General features: G+C 39.0%; 1 protein-coding gene across 2 annotated transcripts; it reads right to left on the bottom strand.

The window, feature by feature from the left end:
* Positions 1-3,907: 3,907 nt before the first annotated feature.
* MFAP3L (microfibril associated protein 3 like) lies at positions 3,908-24,615 on the bottom strand. 2 transcript variants are annotated; one of them, XM_066317604.1, is made up of 3 exons: positions 24,563-24,615; positions 12,747-13,148; positions 3,908-9,111 (listed from the first exon to the last, which is right to left on the bottom strand). In XM_066317604.1, exons 2-3 carry the CDS (start codon positions 13,027-13,029, stop codon positions 8,249-8,251), a joined length of 1,146 nt encoding a protein of 381 aa, XP_066173701.1. In that variant the 5' UTR covers positions 13,030-13,148; positions 24,563-24,615; the 3' UTR covers positions 3,908-8,248. The 2 variants fall into 2 exon arrangements, with proteins under 2 accessions (XP_066173701.1, XP_066173700.1); XM_066317603.1 differs by lacking the exon at positions 24,563-24,615 and adding an exon at positions 15,715-15,764.
* Positions 24,616-24,824: the final 209 nt, after the last annotated feature.

The raw sequence follows: 24,824 nt of genomic DNA, 5'->3' as shown, positions 1-24,824 counted from the left end.
TTGCTGATCTGCCAAAGTGTGACATAGTTCTTTAGAGTAGAGAGGATACGGACAGGGAGATGATTTTGCTGGAGGTGTTTTCCAGCAGTAAGCGTGGGACGGTCATCTTAATTCCATGTCTATTGGACTGTCCTAGGCTGCCTCCACCTCACTCTCACCCTCCTGTTCCTGCCTGCACCAGGTTTGGACACATGCTCAGCATCACAGTCCTTTTCCATTTGAATGCTGGCAGGCGTGTAGGAGAGTCTATGTGGTACACTACAAAGGTAAGCTTACACCTGCCAGTACAGCTCTTTCCTTGTGCATTCACACGGTCTTCAGCAGCTGCCTCACTGAAGAGCCCATGTTTAATCCCCCTTGAGAAACAACTATAATGTAGTACTATAGCAGATAAAAATAGCATGGGTACTTTGGTTACAACATCAAGCCAGAAGGAAAAAATAGGGTTCTCATGCAGAGGTCTGACTCCACCATCACAGCACAGAGTCTTTGGTGCTGCTCCCAGTGCCCATCTCGAGTCAGGAAAAGTGCTTGAGTTTCAGATACAGCATAATCACCTGAGCAGTCTGGGAATTACATCTTGCAACACTGTCCATAGTCTCCTGGACGCTGCTAATTTACATGATCTACAATATCGTTTGCCTCCTTACAATATCATGGATTACCCTGAGAAGTGTCTGTAGCTACTGTCTGACAGCTGACAGCTGCCTATTGGGATGAGCTTCTGAGCTGCAGTGACCTCCTCTCTTGGGTGATATTTTAGCTCCTGTGTCAATTTTACAAGGTCCCAAATAATTTCCTACAGTTTTGGTTGTTTTTTTTTTCACTGAAAAACATGTGAAATGTTAAGTCCTTCAGAGGCTTTCATCCCCTGTTTCCCTGCTGGGAAGAGATGGATTTTCCTGAAGTTTTTTTTCTGGAATTGGTGTAGAGTAGGAACATAGTTCTCAGTGCTGGTGTATCGTATAACATTTGGCTAATGCTCTAGTGCTATTTCTGGTAACTGCAACAGGAGTTATATTGTTGGGGTACATCTATTATATGTTCTGATAAAATAACTAGTAGTCTGATGCAGTCTACATGAATAACAGAGATTTGGATCCTTTCACCTCATTTAGGGCACATATATTAAAGAATGAGCTCTGTGCTTAAGAGAGATTACATGAGGATTATGAAATGTAGAAACTGTAGTTGCAAAAAGCAGTTTTATTCAGAAGCAGATTACTGTCATTTTACTGCATGCTTATGAAAACTGGAGTTTCTACTTAAACCCAGACTCCATTAGCCTATGTACAAATACAGCATTTCAGTTAAAAAAACCTGGAAAATAATTTAACAATTAATTTGAAATTCATGTAATTTACATAGTGTCCTGAAGCTCTCTGCAGTCTCTTTAGAAATGCCAACTTTGAGAGGCCCTTGCACTCGGCCAGCTATGGATGAATAAAGTAAACCAATCAAGGTAGAGGATAATTGATGTATGGATGATGCAAATGTGCCATTCCATCCACAATGGAAAAAGAAATGTCTTAAGGCAGAGGTATATCATATATTACTTTTTTCAAATGAACACACAGAAGAACATAACATGCCCACAGACTCACAAATGAATGATGACATTTATTCCACTCATGTCTTGGGAATTATGGATTTACGTGTTCTCTTGATGCAGTTAGGTAAAAAATCTGCTGCATTCTATTGATTAGTTCATCCTGCACCATCTTGGGACTAGTTAATAGTATGTCTGCATAATTAAAATTGAACTATACACATAGGTGTGAGGAATCCTGCCCCAAAACAGGCAACTGAAAAAAAATCACTAGAATCCTCTGGTTTATTTTAAAATGTGAAGAATTTTAGAGCAAGCAAAAAAAAAAAAAAAAAAAAAAAAAGTCCAAGCAGTAAAACAAAACACAAAATAAGATTTTGGACTGGGAAAAGGAAACAAGAATATAAATCTTCAATTAAATATTGATTTTTTTTTGATCTCATAAAAGGAGATTACACAGGATAGAGAATATTTAACCAAGAAGACAGCAGAAAAGAAATGCACATCCACTAAACTCCTAAAGAAGCTTCATTGACCTAAGCAGAACCATAAAAAGGACTGAAAAGATCTTCCCTGATAAAAGGCATTCTAAGAGAAGGACTGTGAAATATGTTTCATAGTTTTGTGATAATTAATTTTGATATTGGGAGTGAAAATGTCATTGTTTTTAGGAATCTCCTTCTTCTTCACCTGAGTATGTTTATGGTAAAACAAGTTAGAATTTAATATACTTTGAAGATAAATCACCTCTGGGTGTTTTCAGTGAGCAAAAAATATTTCCCCCCTTAATCTTCTTAAATTTCTCTTTATTTTTAATGCATTTTCCTGAGGCTGTTTACTCAGCACATATTAAAGAGTAAGATAAAAAATGCGTTTTGAATAGGCAAGATCTATGTGTGTCTCCTTAGAAAGCAGCTTCTTTCTCTGGCTCTTTTTTTTGTTTGTTTGGTTTGGGGTGTTTTGGGGTTTTTTTGTGGGGTTTTTGTGGTTTTTTGTGGGGTTTTTTTTGGTTGTTTTTTCTTTTTTTTTGGTTTTGTTTTTTGTTTGTTTTGTTGTTGTTTTTTTGGTTTTTTTTTTTTTTTTTTTTTCTTTTTTTGGGTTTTTGGGTTTTGTTTTGTTTTTGGTATTTTTTTTTTTTAAGTTCTGTTTTCTGACTAAGGTAGTGTTCAGCAGCAGAAAGGAGTTAAACGATACCCAAACAGCTCAGGAGCTGTCTGTCAGTCAGGGCTGATCTTGAGGCAGAAGAAGTAAGATGCTTCAGAAAGAGGGAAGTCTTTCTGGCATTTGTTTTGCTTCTCTGTATTTATCAATTGAGAATGACTGGGCCTGAATTGTTAATAAATACCCAAGGTTTATTGTGTGGTAAAATCAAAACCTATACAAAAGAAGGCAAATATATTTCAGAAGGTCCAGCTTCTGCATCTTCAATATGAGATCTCAAACTCTGTGGCTCCACAACAGGACAGGGTGGTAGTCTGCAAATGGCATTTGATACAAAGCTAAATTGTCCTGAAAATAATTTTTAAAATGGCAGATAAGGGAGAAAAGACTCTTTTTGATAACTCTGGTACTATTGTCATACCTAAGGTCCTTAGCCAGATAGGGAAAGTTCTGGTTAGAGTAGATGTAACACGAATCTGTTCTCAAAATAGAAACTGGCTATAGAATGGCAAAATTATTTGATAGTGATGCTGAATTTCTATTCAATCATAAGAAAGCTTTTATATGTATTCTTTATGCCATACAAGTCTGGCTTTACTTTTCTCGTTTTTGCCTTGTCTTGTGGTATGAAATAGCTTCTCGTAACATAAACTTGAGTGTCCTAAGTCTGCCACATTTTTCATTTGCTGCCATACATGCTGATTTTGACTAAGAAATTGGTAACTTAGCTTCAGTTTACTTAGCTTCTGTTTTTGCCCAATTTACAGACTTACACATGATACCATAGACTCACAAGTCAGCCTTTACTGGAAGAGTGAAATGACTCAGTTTGGGCCTGAGAGCCAGAGAGCTAAATATAGTACACAGCATTAAAGCCTGGTACAGCTGGGGGAAAAAAATCCATTCGGGGACTTATAAAAGGTCAGTTTGGAACAGAGGTGCCTGGGGTGCAGAAACACTTGCACTGACAACTAACTTCATTCTCTTCTTATTTGAGAAGTGGCACAGCAGAGCTGCTGGAGACAGAAGAAAGTATAGGAAGGTAAGACAGGGAGAGAAAATAATGGACATAGAAAAGGTTTGAGCTGGTTATTCCAAAAATGAGTGCAGGATGTAGGCTATCAAATATCCATTTCTGTGGGAAAGTGGTGTTGTGGCACTGTAAACAACTTGTTGAATGTATACAAACTCAGCATACTCTGTGCAAATTGTTTATTGAAACAATGATCAATGTACAAGCTACATGACATTTCATTTTGCCACTTCAGCATGAACTTTTCTCTTTGTGGTTTACAGCTGTGAGCTATAAAATCTTAACAGTTATTTAAATCATAATACAGCAACTGCTTCTCAAAAGAACACATTCATATTTGTCTTACATTTCTTGTAAAATCAAAAAGGATTTAATAATAAATCAAATATAACTTATGATACTTTAGTGCAAGCATTTCCTTTGCATCTAAGAAGCTTTCAGTTGTCCCACTAAATATGGCATACTTAAGAGGCCAACTCTTAAAATAGCATGCTGCCAAGATATCCCATGAGAACTTTGAAAAACTGACACTGTTAACACTTTCTAGAATTAGTTAATCTGACCAAACTGACAGTCAGAAAGCCCTGGTTATATGTTACAGTACTTTTGTCAAAAGTTAACTGCAAATCAAGGAACTGACATAGTATCTACATTAGAAGAAAACAGGCACTGATTTAAAAAAATCAACATCTGCTCATTTATGCCATTTCGCAAGTCTTATGGTTATCCAGTAATTTTTAAGCACAGGAGTGTACTTCTGCGCCTTACCAACTACCAACAAACCTGCACAAAAATGCTGGTCTATGGGTTCTTTTAAATTTTTTTATATGACAGACAAAAAAACCCTGAAGGGTAGGTTTCATCACAAACATGCTGAAATCAGAGAACAAAAAAAGGATCAGCAGTAAACAAATGCTGCTCAAAAAGAAAATGCTGAGAAAATAATGAATACTATGTTTAAGTGGTCTGATTAGTATGGTCTTACATTTACTGAAAAAAGAATAAGTTTAAATTCAAATCCAACACTGATTTCTTCTGCTGCAGAAATCTGGTCATCTTTAATGAAATTTGGCAAAAATGTTTGAAAATGGTGTAAATATATTGTGGAAATCTTTTTTCCTTATTAAGCCTGGCTTGGTGTTCCTTTGCTTTTAGAATACAATTTCAGTTGGACTGGATTTTCCAGATTCTGAGTGTTTTAAGAACCATTAGTGTTTGGTGGTACAATAAAAAGAAAAATGTAACGAAAAGTGTGCATAGTCCAATGACAGGAACAGATTAGTGCCCCTGAAGTGCTTAAGGTGCATGAAAATATATAACAATGCAAACATTAATGTTTTCTTAGAGCCATTATTAATTTTATATTTTTTAATTGTGGATTTGGACCATAAAGTAGCCATTTACTAAGAAATACTGCAAGACACAATTGCATACTTTATAATAGCACAGCCAGAAAGTTTGGAACAGGAAAGACAGGTTTGGGTCTTGCTTCCCATCTGTCTTCCACAAAGGAAGTTCCTGAAAGCATATGAAGAGCTTTAGGTTTAGAAGTGTCATATAATGGATGCATAAGACACTGAGCAGCAGACACAAAACCACCAAAAACCCACATACACCAGAACCATCAGTTCTGTATATAATCTGTATTTTCTTCATCTACATTGCTGTTTAGCTTTTATTCTGATAATAACACAAAGCTAAATGTCCAGACTGGTTGGAGCAGATCTACCTGTGAACTCTCAGCTCTGAGTGACTCCAGTTCTAGAAAATTCAGGGTTCCCTTTGACCTTGCAACAGCAAGAATCCAGCACTCCATGTATTGCATGTATCTAATCCAGGTACCTGTTGCTTATATGTGGTTTGTAATGTGCATTTGTGTGGTACTTCAAACGTGCCCTTTGTGGGCAGCCTCTGGGGAAAAACATCATTTGTATCTTCAAGGAAGTTTACACAGTGATAGTGAAGAAATCTATAGAGATTATTTGCTCTCAAATGTTTCTCAATAAATAAATAATAAAGAGGCTGGAGAACAGCCTGAGAGAAGCAGTCAGGTTCAGAAAACCATAGAAATACATGAAGGGGTCTGATATCTATTGTAAAAACTTCATCGTTTAAAAAGATTAAAATTAAAATATTGCAATAAATATTTTTACAACTTCAAAAAAATTTAAAGTGTAATTTAAATGTTATTTTTATGCTTTCAAGGAGAACATCCTTGCTTATCTGTGCAATCTTAGTTGCGCACCAGGAAGGTAACTTTAGAATGCATGGGAATTGTTTGTAAATGCTGGACAGGCAGAAACATCAATATATCTCTTCTCAGGAGGTTAAGGTGAATTAAAGGAGTTTAGTGCAAGTTCCTGCTTTTGTTTCTGCCCTTGTCCTTTTTCATATCAGAAGCAAATCAAGTAACTTGAAAAAATGATGTGAACACCAAACAGAAAAATCCTTTGGATTCAGACAAAAGTTACCAGTTTACATCATACTACTGTCAATCACACTGGTCAGAAGTGAGATTCTTTATGGTATTCTCTTCAACTAACTTCTGGTTTACATTTATATTGCTTCACTGGAACTCAAATATTTCCAGTCACATCCCTAAAAGGGACTTTGCCCTTGCATGTTTCCTTTTGGGCATGTGCAAATGCAGTTTGTATAGAAACCTGCCACTGTGGTGAGCACAAGAAAATATGAGACACCTGAATGCTGCCATTTCTCACAAGTTGGTTGTAAAATCTGAAGACCATTATTAAACATGTAATTTTTTTAAATAACCACAAAAAGATAAATATGGAGCCTTCTCTGCATCATCTGTGTAAGTCATGGGGTATTCCTGTATTGCACTGCTGGTGAGGAAGTTGACATAAAACCTCAGTTCATTATCAAGGGTGTTTTTAAGTACCTGCAACATTGACTTTGTCTGGTCTTGATTACCCGTGCAGTTAATATAACTGATTGCCTCCAAGAGACACCTTATGGAGATGTGGCTACTTCATTAAAATGTCCAGAGAGCCATCCATGCATCATCTCCCCACAGACCTAAGAGACTTCTTTTTCTACAATATACTTGATTCCAGATTTGTTTTAAGTATCTATATTTATACTACAGTCCTTCTTAAACACTGTAAGGTCATAGATTGTTCATTAGTTCCAAACTAAATGCGTCAGGTAATTAAGTAATATGCTATTAACCCTACAGAAATGCCTTGTAAGTGCTTTCTTTCCAGACTCACTGCAGAGAAGGTGCTTTTTATTGTCTATCTGCAAGACAAATTATCACTTCTCTTCCACTCCTGGCATTTCCTGGCAGAAATGTTGATCCTTTTTAATGCCACAATTGCTGTGATCATTAAAGCTTTACTGGGATAGAGTCACATGTACTTGAGCAGGGAACATCCTACATGTAGGAGGTTCCCAAAATCTCAATTATATCACATTTAACAGCTTGCATGACTGTCTTTGTAATTTTATAGGACACTTGATTATGTTGGGTTTTTTTTTTCAGTTTGGATACAACACTCTCAAACTGATGCTTATATATGAATTTAGGCTTGATATTCAGAATATTTGAATTTGCTCAAAATTAAGAAGCCAAATAAAAGGGTATTTTTCCATTTCAGCCTTGTCATCAACTGATTACTGGCGTTTGCAGGACTGTTATGGAACCTGCATATCTTCTAGTAAGGTGGTACATAGTTACTGCTTCCAAATTACTACAAAACAAGACATCTTGCATATTTGCAGCTGTTTTCCATATAAACTTCTGGCAACATAGAAAATGCTCAAATGTATGCAAAAACCCCTGCAGAGCTGTTGGACTGCAACTTTCTGTAAGATGTTTATGGGCTTTCCCATCTGTAATATACATTTCAAACTTGTTTCTTCATGCAAAACAAACGATTGTTGGAATCTTCATTCCATAAAAAAGGGAAAACTATTTCCCATGTGGCTAAGCAGCATGGTCTCAAATGAAATGGAAACATTTTAACTTTCTTTAATAGCCCTCTAAATCACAATGCAGCTGAGCAAACAGGCTTTGTAAATGGGATCTATTAGGATTTTATTTGGCTACTGGAGTGCTGCCTCTTGGGCAATATTTCAAATTCACAAGTTAATATTTGCAAAAATGCAATAGATGAAAATCACGAGAGTGAAGGAGGAAAATGGAAACCAGTTTTATGTTTAGTAAGTTCAAGTGTCCTACATCAAAGACTACCAGTGACTTCCAGGAGGCCACTATAGGTGACTCCAACCTAGAAAATGCTGAGGTAAATGTTTCTTGGAAATACTCCTAATCAAAAAGAGCAATTAATATTAATGTAATAGCAATTACTCTGCCATACATCATGGTAAACCAAACTCAAACTGAGAAGAAAGTGCCAAATAATCCACTTACATGCTTTTGCTATGATAGTCTCCAGGTAAGGCTTAGCGGCAAGTACAATATGTATTTTTAAAAGAGCTCCACCTGATTTTCCTGCAATGCATAGATTCAGGAGTAACTATCATACATGGCTTTCATATATAACGCATGTATTTTTGTCATTTGCCAATGCTGTGTCATCAGAACTGAGTTCAGCAGAAGGCTCAGGAGGGGGCTCCACAGGAAGTGCTGGTGTTTGAGGAGTGTCTTCTTCCTTGGTGTCCAGCTGCATGCTTTCCTGTGACTGACCATCCATGCAGTCCTTTTTGGACAATGGGTGAACTGACACTTTTATTGCAATCTGTTGAGGTGGCTCATGCAGTGACGATGCGTCCGAGTCAGCTGTGGGAGATTCACTGCGCGTCAAAGCATTTGGGATCATATAAAGCTCATCTGCTTCAGTGGTTTCCTGGCCTTCTGCTGCCTGCCGCACAAAATTCTGTCCTTGCTCCTCCAAACCAACAACCTCCATAATTTCTTCCATTATAGTCCTGCAGTTCATGATGAGAGGTGGTAAGGGTACGCTCCGAGCAAGCTCTTCAATATAGCGAGCAAATTCCATGGTCTTAAACTGGGTTACTTTGGCAAGCTCGAGCGTTTTGGCTGATGTGATAATTGGGATACGCTTTGCAATCTCAAAGGCCTTCTGAAGTTTCTCTGCCCCTTCTGTTCTGAAGAATTCATTGATTGCTTTCTCGGTTTTCTTCAGATGACTGCTCATCATACATAATCGAGTAATGTTCAGTATCATAACAACGGTAAAAGCCACAAGGCAGACAATCATGTAGTAGATTCCCATATCTCCAGAAGTGAAAACAACCCTCAGCGTTACAGTATTGTTAACACTGCCATATGTATTAGATGCAACACACGTGTATTTACCTCTGTCTTCAAATGACACACGGGTAATGTTTAGTAGCCCATTGTCAAGAAACCACCATTTTCCTGTTGGAGAGGAAACAGAGTAACTCAGAAGTATTTTATCACATGATCAGCACAGTCTTAAACATCAGCTTTATCAAACTAGTTTCAGGTTTTGGAAGAGGGAAATAATGTTCACAAGAAGAGAAAGAATTTACCATCATAAAGGCCTGAGATCCTAGCTGTGTTACTATCAAATCCCTGACATCAACTCAAAGCATTCCCTAAAAGGGTCTCCTAAAAAATGCTAAAATGCATCACATCTATCTCAATCTTGTGGTCAGTTAAGTTACAAAGATAAGACTACTCCAGAGAGCCTCCCAAACACAGGTCACAGTTCCTCAAAGAACAGGATCAATGGGATTGTGAGGAGAAAAACCTACTAAACCCTCCTTGTTTTGTTCTCTGACAATGCATTTGCTTACAAATGAATTATTTTTGGTGCTATGTTATGGTATCTCATAACTCTGTTAATGTAAACTTTAAAAACCCTAGCATTTCATACATAATATACTACATTCCCTGCCCTCAGAGGTGTTGAGAAACTGATTTTGAAGTATGATTTTAAAGAGAGGGAAGTAGGATAGGAGGACTAAAATAGATGGGAAGGAGATCAGCCATGACAGGGTTTTGGTTTACCTTGTTTGTCCATAAGAACCTCTACACACCACAGAAGAACTTCTTTCATCTTTAAAAGTATTTTCTATCAATATAATATAATTGATAACTTTGTCCTCTGCATGGACATATACATTTCATATACATGAATGCTTCATATTCTTAGAAGCTGGCACAGGAGAACAATTTAGATATGAAGCCGCATTTGATATGTTAAAAAGCCCTCACTCCTGTCACTGCTAAAGTGATTCAAGAATCACCTATTTACTGTATTTGCCAATATATAGGTAATGAATTAAGACTTTTAGTTCTAAAATTAAGATTTTAGTTTAGCTTCATTTTTATTCAAATTTAACTACACTATTTAAGAGTTGATGATGTATATTTTTTCTTTAATTGGGGTGATATAACTTCTTAAATTGCAACTTTGCTATAAAAAACATAAGTCAACTCCAACAGGAAAGCCTGGTGCCAATTATTTTCTTTGTGTAAACCTAATATTGGAAGTGTTCATATGGTGGGGAACAGCCAGGAAACAGAATGCATCTGTGTCTTCTGAACGCTTCATACAGGGAGATGTCATACAGAAGATTGCCTTTTGAAGCAATAACAAAGGCTGATATAAGCCAACAAGATCAGCTAGTACATACTGCTGCTCAGAGGAAGACTCAACTGTTTTCAATCTCTGTAACACTACCTCAAGCCATTCCTGACAGGTATCTGCTGAATGTAGTAAAGGAATTTCAATAGCCTTCACAAAAAGGAATGTCAGGTGTTCACCTGGTTTACCATCAGTCTTTTTTTTTCTTAAACCTAACCTAACCAACTGCTATTTAAGTCTATTAAGGCAGCTGAAAAAGACACAGAACCAGTGATCAGAGAACTAAACCTATGTAAAATCCCTGTGCAATCATGTAAATCACGAGGTAGGATTGCAGTCCTGCCACAGGTTGGTGCATACTCTGCTTCTACATTTATTTTATACTTTTCACAGAAGTTCTTTCATTGTTAGGAAGATTGTTTTAATTTTTTCCCCCCTTATTTCTTTCAAGGAAGGAACTGTGGGCAATTCTGAAACTCATTAGGCAAAAACCCCTTTAATTCAGAGTAGTTACGGGCTTTTACCACGTTCAAAGTTTTTTTAATTAAATATGGCTTACTCAAATTGGTTTTTTTACATTATATCCAGTAGAAGCCTATGTAGAAAGTATTCCCACAAGATCCCTGCCTTAGTTCATGTGTACAGGCAGCTGTTAATTACATCTTTTTATCCTCTTACTTAGAAGTTTTAACTTAACTGAAGCAATATTTTTTACACCAGCATAATTCTTGAAAACAGCTGAATAATTTTGCCGGCAATTAAAAAACACAGAATAAATAAAAGCTCAGTATAAACCAGATATTCACATAAAATAAAAAAGATCACTCCAACCTGCTAAAGTTAGGAAAATGCAGAGGAAAATTCCTTTAAAGAGGAAATGTTAGCATCTGTAACAGATGACACTTCTTCCTCCACCTCCAGCATAACAAAAAATGCAGAGTATTTGCTGTTCAGTATTTCTTTGAATTGGTATGCTGGTTCATTTTGCAAAGTAGGTTTTATTAATTGTGAAATAACAAGATGCCTTGTGATGTATCCTGGCTCCAGCTGTTCTAAATGACATAATGCCATTTAACTGTGACTCAGTGACTGGGTCTGTGCCAGTGGATCCTGACAGACATATTGACCCTCATAAGAGAACAATGATTCAAAAAGGTATTATTGCTGGGTTTTGATAACAATTCAGTGCCATACTTACCACATAGAAAGGTCTCAAGCTAGGAAACATTTCTTACAGAAAGAAATTCTTTGTTGAAATTCTAAATTTAAGTGATGTTCTCTTAATACTGCATCTGCAGTTTTTACTGATTTGGTCAAAGTTTTTGCTCACCTCCCTAAATATTTGTTTTAGATACCTCTCTCAGCTGACTACACAAAGACCTAAATTTAGATGCCTAACTAAAGGGGAAATTTTCTGTTAGTGAACCTTAGCAAAACACTCCAGCACACTAATCACTGTATGTGGCCACAACCACACAAATCATGTTCAAAAGTCTGTTTAGTAGCTCAAGTAGTTTCTTTCTCTAGCTTTACTCAGAAAATGATAAGCTGTACTGTAAAACACAACCAGTTATGCAGTAAGCTCTTACAGATACACACTGCTCTTTCACATCAAGCTGGGTCAATCGTTACACCCATCACAGCAGAGTTCTCTGTCAGGTCAGCCATTAGTCAGGCATGCTGTCTTACAAGTAGGCGTTTATTTCATCATGCAGTGAACAAAGCAGTCACTATGGAAGGATTACATGCGAAAAACAGCTTTCATATACCCACACTCCCCTCAAACACTCCCTAGAAGTATAACTAGGATTATCACCCAAACCTTCCATTTAAGGAAAATAAGCTCATGTGTAATTATGGTCTCTGGCAAATGCCACCCAAGAGTCTTAACTAAAGCCAGGAAGGCTCAAATTTGGCCTGTCTTTCTGACTGCTGTCCTATATAGGTTTTGCACTTGGTTGTTCAGGGCATCTCCTGTTTCTCACACTACCATGGCACTGCATGTAAAGACAGCAGGCATATTGGGAGTTAGCTGTGTTGAGTTCACGCCAACAAACTATACTCATATGTCATGAGAATCCTCCTTTGAGTTGGGAAACAGCTTTTTAATCTTTTTGTGGTACCAGAGAAGAAGAAAGGAGGACAGAATAAGAAACAGGAACAGATCTGAAGTCTTCCAATGAAAAGATGCCTGTCTACGCCTTCTGTTAATTGCTTCAGCTTCTTGCTATGTGTTGCTATAAATAACACATAAAAAGTTACTGTTTTCTTCCAAGGTGCATAAAAAATTTATAACTGCCACCAGGTTTTTGTTTATTTTCACACAGGAAAATACCAGCCAGGCCATTAAATTCAGGTTATTTTTCAGGTTATTTTTCAATTTGCTGAAATCAGAAGTGTCTCTGGACAGGCTACATCAGTGCTATTAGTAAGATCCTACCTTTATTCTCCTCCTCTTGGAGCAGGTGGCCATTGGAATTGTACCATCTGTAACGTGGACTGGGGCTCCCTTGGACATTGCAGTCGATCAAGGCACTATGGCCCTCCTTGACTATGATGTGGTCGATGCGGGAGATGACCGCAGGCGCGGCCCCCGGCTGTGTGTCAGTGCGGTTGAAAGTGCTGTTACTCACATCCTCAGCAGTGGTCAAAGCTGCTAAAAAGATGACAAGGCGTGTGGTAGGCAGAAAGTACAAAAAGTGGCGGCTGTTCAGTATGTCCATTTTCCTTCAGTGGTGTACACGACTGACAGGGAACTGGTTCTGTTGAATGCAGGTCCTTGAGGTGGGCAGGTCACAGGAGAGTTCTACTTTGATCTGTGCAATTTTATGTTTAAAATATCCTATAAAATAAATAAATAAGTACAGTGAGACAGCATACATAAACAATCCATTAGATATGCTCTTTTAAAATAGTGACACATCCATTAATGCATTTCACAATCATCAGTGCAGTGTCTTGTCTAAATGCTAATGTTATCACAGTACATACCCTTACTGGAAAAAGACACATACATTTTCCTGACAATGGTGTTGTTCAAAGTGATAGGCGTAGGAGATGGCTTTTATCACCTAGACACTTAGCAGCATTTTAGCTACAGTAGCAGCTACAGTTTTATGCCAAAAGTTCAACAGATTTTTTTAAACTTTTTTTTTTTTTTTTAAATTCCAAAATCAACAGGAAAAATGGAGGTGCAGCATGTTTAAAGCTGTCACTACCAGCTTGGTGCTGCAACTCCATCACGTGCATGGTCTTAGGTGAACTGTAAAACATGGTGTAAGAAAGAACCGTTCCAGGAAGGGTTTTTTGGAGCTAATGTGAGAATTCTTGATATACACATTTTTTCCCAAACACAGCAGCACACACAGCAAAACATATCAGACCTTTCACTTTTCTTAAGCTACTGCAGTCTAAGATGAAACATAGCATGGAAGACTATTCTTAAAAGAAGGTATTTCGTGCTTGATAAAGTAATTTCAGTGTTGTTATTTTTTAGAGCAGATTAGTAAAGAAGAGTATTTGCTAGTGATATAATTATGGTTAATGTGCCTTTGAGATACAAACGAAGTTAGGACTTTTCCGTTCCTTATGTGGCATTAAGAATTTTGCCTGGTACTTTTTGCACACTCTCCCTCAGTATTTTCCCTCAACTAATCACCCACAATGAGGCCTTTCTGAAGCAGTGATTTCAGTTTCTGGACAGAGGCGGGGAGGGGGTTACAAATGTGCTTTCTATTGACCTCATTATGCTCCCAGTGAACACAATTGGCATTCAGTACTGACTGAGGGCACAGTGTTGGCCTCAAAATGAGCACCTTGGAAAATTTCACTCAAGTCTAAAGGCCACAAATCGTGTTAAAATCGGAGAATGCAACTATACTGTATCTACTCATGTGTTTCTAAGGTAAATAACTGAAACTTAATGAAATTTATTAAATAGAAGAATCTATCTAGAATCCAAATACAAGATTTGATTAATTTAATAAACTAATGAACTTTCCCCAAATTAACATTTCCTTTTCAAAAAAGTTTATATTTTCTTAAATATACATTTGACCCTTAGTAACTCAACTGCCTTAGCACACAAAATAACTGCTGACAAGACCAGTTCTCTAGATCAGTTCCATATATAAAGGAAACACTAAAATAAAAAGAAACAAATGAAAAATCCCCTTCCTTATTTTCCTCTGTATTCAAAAAAGAAAGAAAGCAACATTACTGTCTTTCAATGGTAATATTTGCTTTAGGTTGTTCTGTTATGCATCCTCTCTTTTCTGTAAAGCAATGAACTTTCATACAAATAGGTGTTATTGAAATACAGGTGTTATTGAAAAAACAAATTAATTCTCCCATTTTACAGGATGAATCATTGCTAGAAATGAAAAACTATGTTTTTGTAGATAAACTGGTGGCATGATGTAGAGGTCTGTCCCAGCTTCAAGCCTGTCCTTGTTTTTTTCTCTGCTTTTATTATTACTGAATGTGGAAGTATTTCTCTTGAAGAGACAGAATAATTTTTAACTTTAAATTAATATGCAAATCTCATTTGTCATATAGAGCTATATAAACAATGACTTCAGAAATCTATTTCCAATTATGCAAAGCATGTAGAGTCTGTGCTTTTGAAGGTACACTCTGACTCAGCAGTTTGGGAAAAACCTTCAGTTCTGCCTATTCACTTCACTAACTATTTACATCTCATTTCTACTACTCCATTAACCTTGGAGACTGACATTCTTCATGATTACACATATTCAGTCTATAAAATGTTTCTGTACAATGTGACAGATCTGCATTGCGCCATACAGAAAAGCCAAAATCACACTTCCTGGCAAAGAAGCAGGCAGAGACTGGCTGGATTAAGACAATGTGAAGGGCAAAAGATAACAATATAAACTGATTAAGCTTTGTGTTCTAATTACTGTCTGGGGCTTGTTATTACTGTATTTGGGTCTATCATATATTTTTACAGCAGAAAAATCAGTAGCAATCAAAAAAAGGTGTTTATTGTGGAGAGCAATTAGCATTCCAGAAGGAAATGAAATAGCATCTTACCAGTGGCTGAACAGCAAACCTGTAGGGAAGGGGCCAGCAGTGTATTAGGAAACTCAAGGTAGCTGATGGGCCCCACTGAATGCACACAGCACAGGGATGTGGGTGGAGGTTTGGAAGGTGTGGTGGCAAAAAGGTGTTGCCTGTTTTGTGTGTTTACCTGTTTTGAACACAGAGCACGTGGAAGCAGAAACTACCTCTGTGTAGTGATAGCAAACGTGACAGGTCCACAATATGGCCAAAGGTTCTATTGCTTTTCTGAAGGTAACAGTGACTCCTTCATTCTGGCCCAGAATGGAACCTAAATTTTAGGAAATAGAGATGAATAATTTATGTCTACTGTGTAAGATTCTTACCTACTCCTTCTTCTTACTCCTGGGAATGTACTTTCTCATGTATGTTCCTGGAATGTAGAATATTAAGAAAACACTAAATACCTCTGTAGATTCATTTCTATTTGAACTAACTACAGTTTAATGGCTAATATGAGGAATAATCAGGCAGTAGGTTTAAAGCAGAATGTTTGGAAATGAAGGTTGCTGCTTTCATATGCCATCCAGGGAAGTGCTTCAGTGTGTTTGAGAAGACAAGGAGAGAGCTCTCTGAAGAATGGTGTTTCAAAATACAAGTTTAGGCAAATGTTCCCAGGGCAACTAGGAAGCAGTAGGCAATCTTTCCTTTGGTGTGCATCCTCTCCAATCTTATCAGGAAACAAAAAGAGATGGAAGAAAGCAAAGAAGGTTTTCTTAGCCTCAATTGACACAAGAAAGTTACAAGGTGGCCTTGCTGGGGGGAATGTAGAGTCAGGTTAGGAAAGCAGGAAGAAGCTGAGAGAGAACTGAAAGGGTACAAAATGTGCTCACAACCAGATGCTGATGCAAAGGAAGATTTGCTGAGGGCTCCTGACCTCCTGCTTTGCCATAGGCACAAGAGCAGCCTGAGGATATCAGAACACAGACCTGGGAGCCAGCTGCTTTGCTAAACGTAAGTGATGTAACAAGTTATGGTTTAATCACACAACTAAAGGGGGAGAAGACTGAGATCAAAACAGGACTGCTAGTGATATCTGGCAAAGCAGGGAGAGAATCCAGAGTATTGGAGAAGTGGGTACAGTACTGCCACCCCGGATCTTGGCCACGGGAGGCAGCATTAGCTGTGACCCATGACAAACTTGATGAAGGCAGCCAAAACTATAATCTTTTAATCTGACCTAAGTCAGAGAAAACTGGATTGACTAGACTAAAACAAAGATTCTTGTAATGACTGCTTGAGACTGAGAGTAACCCAGTACTCCAAAGAAGGAATCCTGAGATTTGCTTTGTAGGAATAGATTGAGTCTCGGAGCATTTTTGCCATGAAAAGATCACTATCAACAAAGACCAAATTTCTGGTCATGGAAAGAATGTAATCGCCAAAGCATATGAGCTATCTGTAATATACTTACAAAAAAAACCCCTCTATACAATGTAATTAATGTGTTATATATATATAACATATATAATATATATATATATATATATATATATATATAACTTTTAAATTTGTGGTGCATGAAATGGAAAAAGAACACCCCTGGCTATTCTGAGCTATGTTTTTCACCCAAAGCTGTGGGACACGGACAGGCTTACCTCTTAAGATGGAGGGAAAGGAATCCCTAAGCTATCCTCCAGCACCTAGAACATGTGTACAGGAAACTGTCCTGCTGTATTGTATATGGAGCAACATTTAACACTCAACAATGCTTTCCAGTGGTCCATAGATTAAATCATTCTGTTTTTAATTTCCCAACCCAAATGGCATAAATTTAAAATATTAAAGTAACAGATTTACCAATTGTGAGAGTAACTTCCAAGGAAAGACTTGAGCCACATGAGAACACATGACAAGCTTTTCTTCTAAGTGACATGAGAGCCAACTCTAGCATGCTCTCTATGCATTTCTATCCAGAGAAGTCCCCTGGAATGTACTCCAGAAAAAGCAGAGCTGCAGCATGATAGTTTTACTTCTAATTAATGTGAATCACAGACAAAAGCTGCAGTTACAACATCTCTGTCTAAAATAAGGCATGAGTCTAAAGAGAAGACACATCTAGGACCAACTAGGAGCATTAATCAGAGACATGTTCTGACTGACCATTTATTTTTTCATGTCATAGATGTGTTTGCTTCCCATACTACTGCCACCAAAGAAAAGGGGTGTAGGGTCATGATTGTAAGTGCTGCATTTGTGCAGAACAACATGATGACAGAGCACAAAAGAACAGAAAGGAGGGCAATGATGTGTACCTTTTCCTGGCTTGCTCACATCTGTAAGACTGGCCTGTTCTTGTTCTTGGAATAATATGTAATCTTATTAACAGTGAGGTTATTCAATTCATAAGTGAAGCACAAGAAGCCAGCTTACTGCATAATGCATAAATTGTGCTCCCATAGCTTTAATATCCCAATGCTATCTTCCTTGGCTTGTAAGTGACCAAGAAAATTAAATTATTTTCATTCTAGTTCTCACTTGTCTAAATGAAGTATAAAGGCTGATGCTACAAAACAAAATTAAGGCTAGTTTTTTATTATTCAAAAACTACTTGCTACTTTTCCTAGTTTCCCTAGACAATGTCTTTTAAGAGTGGGCAAAAGTAAAAGTTAACAGGTGTTAGTGAAACAAGAATGCAAATGAAGGAACTTATGCCACACAGGTGAGAAGCTCACTGCCAGTTCATAGGCTTGTGAGTGAGAACCACCTACTGAAAAGGTCTAATTATTAGGATCTAGACTTGCAGACAAAAAGAAATGTCACTCATTTCCAACTAGCAGAAAATTTCTGACTTATTTTTCTACTCATTCGTCAGTTGATAAAATATTAATGCTAGGTTCCAGAAGAGCTGCTCTGTTCATTCTCCTGAAGTGGAAGATTTCAGTCCATAGCTTCATGGCTTTCTGTTTCCCTGGCTATGTTGAATAGATGACCTGCTGGTGATGTTTGTAAGGTGAAGAGCTTCCTTTTGCACATCTAGATTGGGGCTTCCCAACTGGGAAGCAGCCCCCAGTTTCATACTTATTTAGTCTCTTCAGCAGCCTTCAGCTGCCTGGGAACTTTAGGAAACCTCCCAACAGGGCTGAGCCCTGGCCATGTGTGCTCAATCACCTGGTGTCACAGTTGCTGCCTTCAGCCACCTGATGGAGAGTATAGAGAAGACAGACATGGGCTCCTCAGAGATGTGCTATGGAAGGACATGAGACAAGGGACACATACTGCAACAACAGAAATTATGAATATTTATGAAAAAAACTTCTATGCAGGTCAGTCAAGCCCTGCAATAGGTTGCCCAGCTGGGTTGTCGAATCCCCATCCTTTAAGAAGTTCAAACTTGACTGAGCTGGCCCTGCTTCATAAGGCTGTTCAATCAGACAGCCCCCAAAGCCCCATCCTCCTCCCAACCTAAAGAAACTCTAATACTCCACAAACACAAATACAATAATTGTCTTGGGGAAGACAACGTGAAAAAAAATATGTCCAATCTTAAAAATTAGTATACAGGATGCTGGGAAATTGTCTTCATTATCTCCTTCATAATGTTTTGAGTAGCAGTATTTTAGAATGATAAGGCAGGCTGAGAGTGTACAGCCTGAAAAAAAAAAAGTATTTGGCCTTCTGCATTGTATTTACATGATATGAAGGGTACATCTCCTCTTCACTATACAGAGAAGCCTTATTTCCAGCCAAGGTAACTCTGAGCATCTTTGTTGCCCTCCATTGGACTTGCTTCACCCTATCCACATCTTTCTTGTGCTGAGGACCCCAGACCTGGATGCAGCACTTCAGGGGGGGTCTCACAAAGGTAGAGGAGAGGGGAAGAATCATCTCCCTCAAGGTGATTGTCTCCGTTTCTTGACACAGGATTAAATAAGGGCTGGGAATCTATGAAGATTCAAGAGGGACTGTATATCATTTACAAGTACAGATTCATAGATTATGACAGCCTATGATGAATGAGGGGATTTAACTTCTGTATATGGATTATCCCCTGAGTGTATGACTCGGGGCAGTGAACAGGAAGGGCTGTCAGTATGGCAACCTGGAGACCTTTTCTAGCACTCCTGTCTTAAAAAAAATATAACAAAGGAGCTCATAAATGAATTGTATGTTTTGCAGGCATTGGTCAGTTCTTACAGGCAAACATTTGTCAATCTGTCTTGTAAAGTGACAAATGATAAATAAACAAATAAAAAAAGAAAAATCAAGGTATGTAGCTTATTCTACCACTCATAGCAGAACCTGATCAAAACTTAGTCATTATCAGTTTTTGTCTTCTAAAATTATTTTGGTCTGACACACACAACACTGCAGGGGGATAACAAAGGAAAGAGGCATCATAAAGATAAAATTGTCTTACTTTCAGGGTTCCATAGTGCAACAAGGCACTGCAGCAAAAGAGTAGTAAGCAATAAGATGATTACATATTTTAGATGTGCAATTGAAAATTAATGTTACATCCAGGCTTTTCATTTAGGGAAAGGAGCATATGCCTTTCTATTCAGCAGCTGTACAACGAAAGAGTTTTCATGTTGCCTTTATAAGTGTGTAAATGTTTTAGATTTTTTTTTTACAGTAAATTTCTTCTCAGTTTCTCTTTATCTACTTCATGTCTCTCTTTATTCTCTTTATCTGACTTCATGTCTCAATATTGCAAAACTAGCAAGCACATGGCATCCTAGAGCTTCACTTTAAATATTTGAATGGACCCATCGATTTAACCATGTCTTTGAATGGTTTGATGTGCACTGTCCTTATGTCAATGAACACTCAGCGATGCTAATTTATTAACCTAAAAAGGAATTAACATTTTTTGGTGGGTAATTATTTGAAATGTTATTTAAAAGTACCTTTAACAATGCCAAACCTTTGGAAAATCCCCTTTTGATGACACAGCTCCTGTAATTCCAGCATCTCCACTGTATCAAATCAGCTTTTCGCAAAATATAGTGAAGGACAAAAGCACTCAGGCAACTTGAATGCTTAACTTCTCATTAAAAGGTTGTAATTTGGTTGTGCACTCTCATATGGACTGAGAAATCTAACTTTTATTTCCATGTGGTATTTTAATGACTGCAGCAAAAGCAAAGCTCTATATTTAGTGGAGAAGCTTGCTGGTTTTCATCGAGGCAGGTACTGTCATGAAAATGTCCTACTGAGTTGTAAGTTACCCACATCATAAAGAAAGTTCAACATTATCGATACTGGAGATTTTTCAAAGCCCATCTTATGTATGATTAGGTATAAATGGTTTGAAGAATTTTATTCTTAGAAATAAAAACTTTGTTTATATAGATTATCTAGATTTACTTGGTGTTTGTATTTATTTGGAGGCTGTACAATTTACCATTCAATATAGTTTTGTATAAAAAGCTCTTATTCCAGAAACATTTGTATGGCTTTAAGAATCCCTTGCTTAATTCCTTGCAAACTTCCAGCAAGCTGCTGGTTCACTGTTGCAGTAAATGCAAACACATCAATGCTTAAGAGTTCCCTCTGTTGAGAAAGGAGGAACAATGAAGATGCACAGAGAATCCCTCCCACATTTCCATGTACATCTGAACTCTGCCTGGCCTCACCAACTTCTACAACTCTTCCATTTTCTTTATGCACCTTGCATCTTTTATTTATTCCAGGATTCTGTAAGCATTATTCTGCCAATAGTTTAAAAATCAAAGTCAGCAAATGCAACAGATCTCATATGCTCTTGGCAAGGCTTATGAGACTGCTAAGAACATAGCAATGCAGACTGTGGCCCAGTTCACTTCCTTACAGTTCCTCCTTTGAGCTCTGCTTGTCAAAGCTAACCATCCCTTAAGCACATCTGGTGGTTTTATTTTTCCAAAGGAAGAAGGAAAATTCCAGATGTAGGACATTTAAATATAACACAAAATTAAAAATTAAGTTTTGCTTAAACAAAAATATGAAGGACTTTGCAGGCTAAAAATTCTATTTAAACTCTAAATTTTGAAAAACTGAATGTTTTCAATGCTGATATAGCTTATATTATGCTATTTCAACAAAAGATTCCCATATTATTTGGAACATATAAGAAAAAAGAATAGGAGAAAACAGATTTGAGTATGACTAATTCTTCTCTATCCCTATAGAACTGTAGGAATGATACAATTTTTAATGATTGGCTTTCACATTTATTGGTTGCTGGGATACAGGGCAAAGAGGTTACACATAGATGCCATGATTAGGACAGGATTAACCTTGTCAGAGGGGGAATTTAAAGGAATCTAAGCGCTCATGACTGATTGCAATTGAAAGTGATTATTTCAGATTAAAGGTGTCTGCGCCTCCTTCCTCCCCAAGTAACAAAGGGGACAGAAGATGAATTCAAACAAGTTTGCCCTGCCCCACACAGCAGCTCAAGTCTTGCTTGTACCCAAATGTGATAGATTTAGCCCTCTCCAAGCATGACTGTATATTGCCATGTGTATGCAATAATTTAGCTGAAGGCCCTCAAGAGTTTACTAAAGAATCTGAATAATTTCAGACTTGTGTGCCAGTTAGGTCTATGCCAATTGAAAAGTGTAACAGTAAAGGCACAGTAAAGGCACATTACTTTTTCAGTATCCAGTACTGTGTGTGTACTACACAGTCACACACATAGGACTGGGAACCACACACACACACCCAGTTGCAGTGCTCTGGCCCCTGTGTGACTTAAAAATATCAGCAAGAATCTTTTCTTGGAATAAAACTCTCAGTGTGGCAGACCCATGCCAATTAAATATTAGGTCTGGTTATTCCTAATGCAATAAGAAATTCCTCCACATATAGTGGCCCTTTTCCAAAATAAAGTTATTTACACACATCTGTATAGAGGTTGTTATTGCTGATAAATGCTCTAAAATGCTGCTAGGGATGACTTTAATCACAGTAACTGGTGAAAAGTGATAGCCTCTCCACTGTCTTGGAAATGATGTTTCTAAGGTGGGTCTGTATATGGACAGAAAATGCTACTGTTTTAATTGTTGAAACTAATTAACAAAATAAAGGATACAGAGAGATATTTGCAAAAGCCCACAAGTCTGCATGAATGGATGGCAGCTCAGACTTGCAGGAATGAAAAATTCCAGGAAGTATCAAAGACCTTGGTGTTATGCCAGTCTTCTGGTGACATTATAACACAATCCAGGACATCTCAAAGTAGGATCATGGGCATTTGTGCCTGCAAAGACTTCTAGTAAAGGTGCAATTTGCTGAGAGAGAAAGAAGACCTTGCTAGCACAGCTTGGTACATACAGGTTGCTTTTAGCTGCTGGCAAGTCACTCTCCCTGTTGTAAACTGCATCCACATCTCACTGGTGCCTTACACTGGGCAAGAAACTTAAACTACAAAAGAAATGCCAGCCCCACATTCCAAACTCTGTAGACAAGAACTGAAATGGGGATTTTTTTCCCATTAAAATCATTTCCCAGAAGCCCCTGTCATTGTGTCACAAATGTGACCCTCTGTTGGCTGGGTTTGGGTTTTGTTCCCCTGCTTAAAGCAATCAATGTGCTTTAGCCAGGTTCTGTGCCAACTCCATCCTCCTCCTCTGAATTTGTGCAGGACCTTTCTAATTGGGGCAGGAAGGCAACTGGAAATGTATGACATAGATCACTTCAGAATTCACTACCACACTCCCACCATGTGCTAAATGTTTCAAGAGTAACTGATTTTATCTCTGAACTTTATGAACCTTCAGGACAGGAAACACACAGTGGACACATAACGTTTTTGTTTGTTTGTTGTGGATGTTCGGCTGTTTGTCCAGGCCTCTGAAAACTCCAAATTCTTCAGAAAAAAATGGGTTCACAATGTGCATTCCAGCTGTGTAAGCTGCACTCTGCATCAACTGATGTTGATATGCTGCAGTCTGAATGAGACTGATTTCTAAAAAAAATGGATTTCTAGTACAGCAACCACAAGTATCTCAATGGTGCAGCTGCTAACTGTACACGCTAAGCCAGACAAAGGATTCCTGCCATGCAAAACATCATCTCCACTGAAAAAAGATCTGCTGTATTTTGTCCTACTGCAGGGAAAAGAGGAACTCTTTAACAATATAACATCTCTAAAGAACTAAAATGCTACATTCCCCCCTCCCCCCTTCCCTTAAATTCTTTGTGTTCTTCCTTTTGAAATAATTTTTCAGTTCTTCAGACAAACATGCACCAATTGAGGTGGCATGTAGGATCTTGCTACAGTTGGTACTTTTATTTCCCCAAGCAGGGTTATCAGGGTAGCTTCATTTAAGATGCTTCAATGTAACAATTGAAAGAGGGCTGTTTTAGGAAGTCTAGTCTCTTACAAGACTCTCCAGACAAAAGCACTGGAAAAGTGCCTGCGTAGTAGCGCTCTGTGTTCTCTAAAGCTCCCTTGTCCGATACTGCTCAAATTGGTTCTCTTAGGAAACAGGATTCAAAAGATCATTTCAGGACCACTCTGAAGAGTTCGATTCTAGTTCCCTCAGGTCACTTATCAAATTGAGTGTTATCTTATGAGGCTATCCTGTGAAGTGAATGAATAATTAAAGCAAAATATCAGGAGGCATCCTTTATTTTAAATTGAAGGCAGTATAAGTTAACCTCTGTTTGAAGACAGATAGAAGCTCTATCGAAGAGGTCTATGCATTGAGGTGTCATCTCGCATTCCCCTTCCCAGGGCGGGACAGCAGCGAGCATCCTGCGTGCAGGAGCTGGAAAGCTCCAGTAAAGCCTTGGGCTCATTGGCTTTATTTTTGCCCAACAAAACCCACTTTCCTTCAAGACTCGGTGCTGATTTGAAATAATCTCCTGAACTTTCATGCTGAACACAGCATTACTGCGTTCCCGTTGCGCCGGGAGATACCGCGCTCCACGCCGGGCTCGCAGCGAGCGACAGCCGCCGAGGGAGAGACGCCGTGCGCGGCGAACCGAGCCGCAGCGCTTCCCCAGCACGGCCACCGGACCCTGCTCCGGCCCTCCAGGCTCGCCCGGGGCCGTCGGCGGGACAGCGCGCCCGGGGCTCACCGCGGAGTTCCGCAGCCGCCGCGGCACCGGGGCCGGCTCGCAGGTCACCGGCAGCCGTGGCAGGTGCGGGGGGCGCGGGCGATGGAGGCGGCGGCGGGCAGCGCCTCCCCGGGACCGCCGCCCGCCCGCAGGGGAACCGCGGCCCGCGCCCCCCGCGCCGCTCACCTGCCCGCCCGCTGCCGCCGCTCGCTGCCGCTGCCGCCGCCGCTGTGCCGCCGCCGTCGCTGCTGCCGCCGCCCCGCGGCAGCGCCCGCTGCCGCCGCGCCCCTCAGCGCGCCCCGCGCAGCACCATGCCGGCGCCGGGCCCGCGGCCGCGGCCGGGGCGGGCGGAGCGCGGCGCTGCCGCAGTGCCGCGCCGTGCCCGTGCCGTGCCGCGCCGTGCCGTGCCGTGCCGTGCGCTCCCGCCGCTGCCGGCTCCGGCAGGAAA

This window comes from Sylvia atricapilla, chromosome 4 (genome assembly GCF_009819655.1).
Source record: "Sylvia atricapilla isolate bSylAtr1 chromosome 4, bSylAtr1.pri, whole genome shotgun sequence".
NCBI classification, from domain to species: Eukaryota; Metazoa; Chordata; class Aves; order Passeriformes; family Sylviidae; genus Sylvia; species Sylvia atricapilla.
Note: the sequence above shows the minus strand (reverse complement) of the source record. Positions and strands in the feature narration are given on the sequence as shown.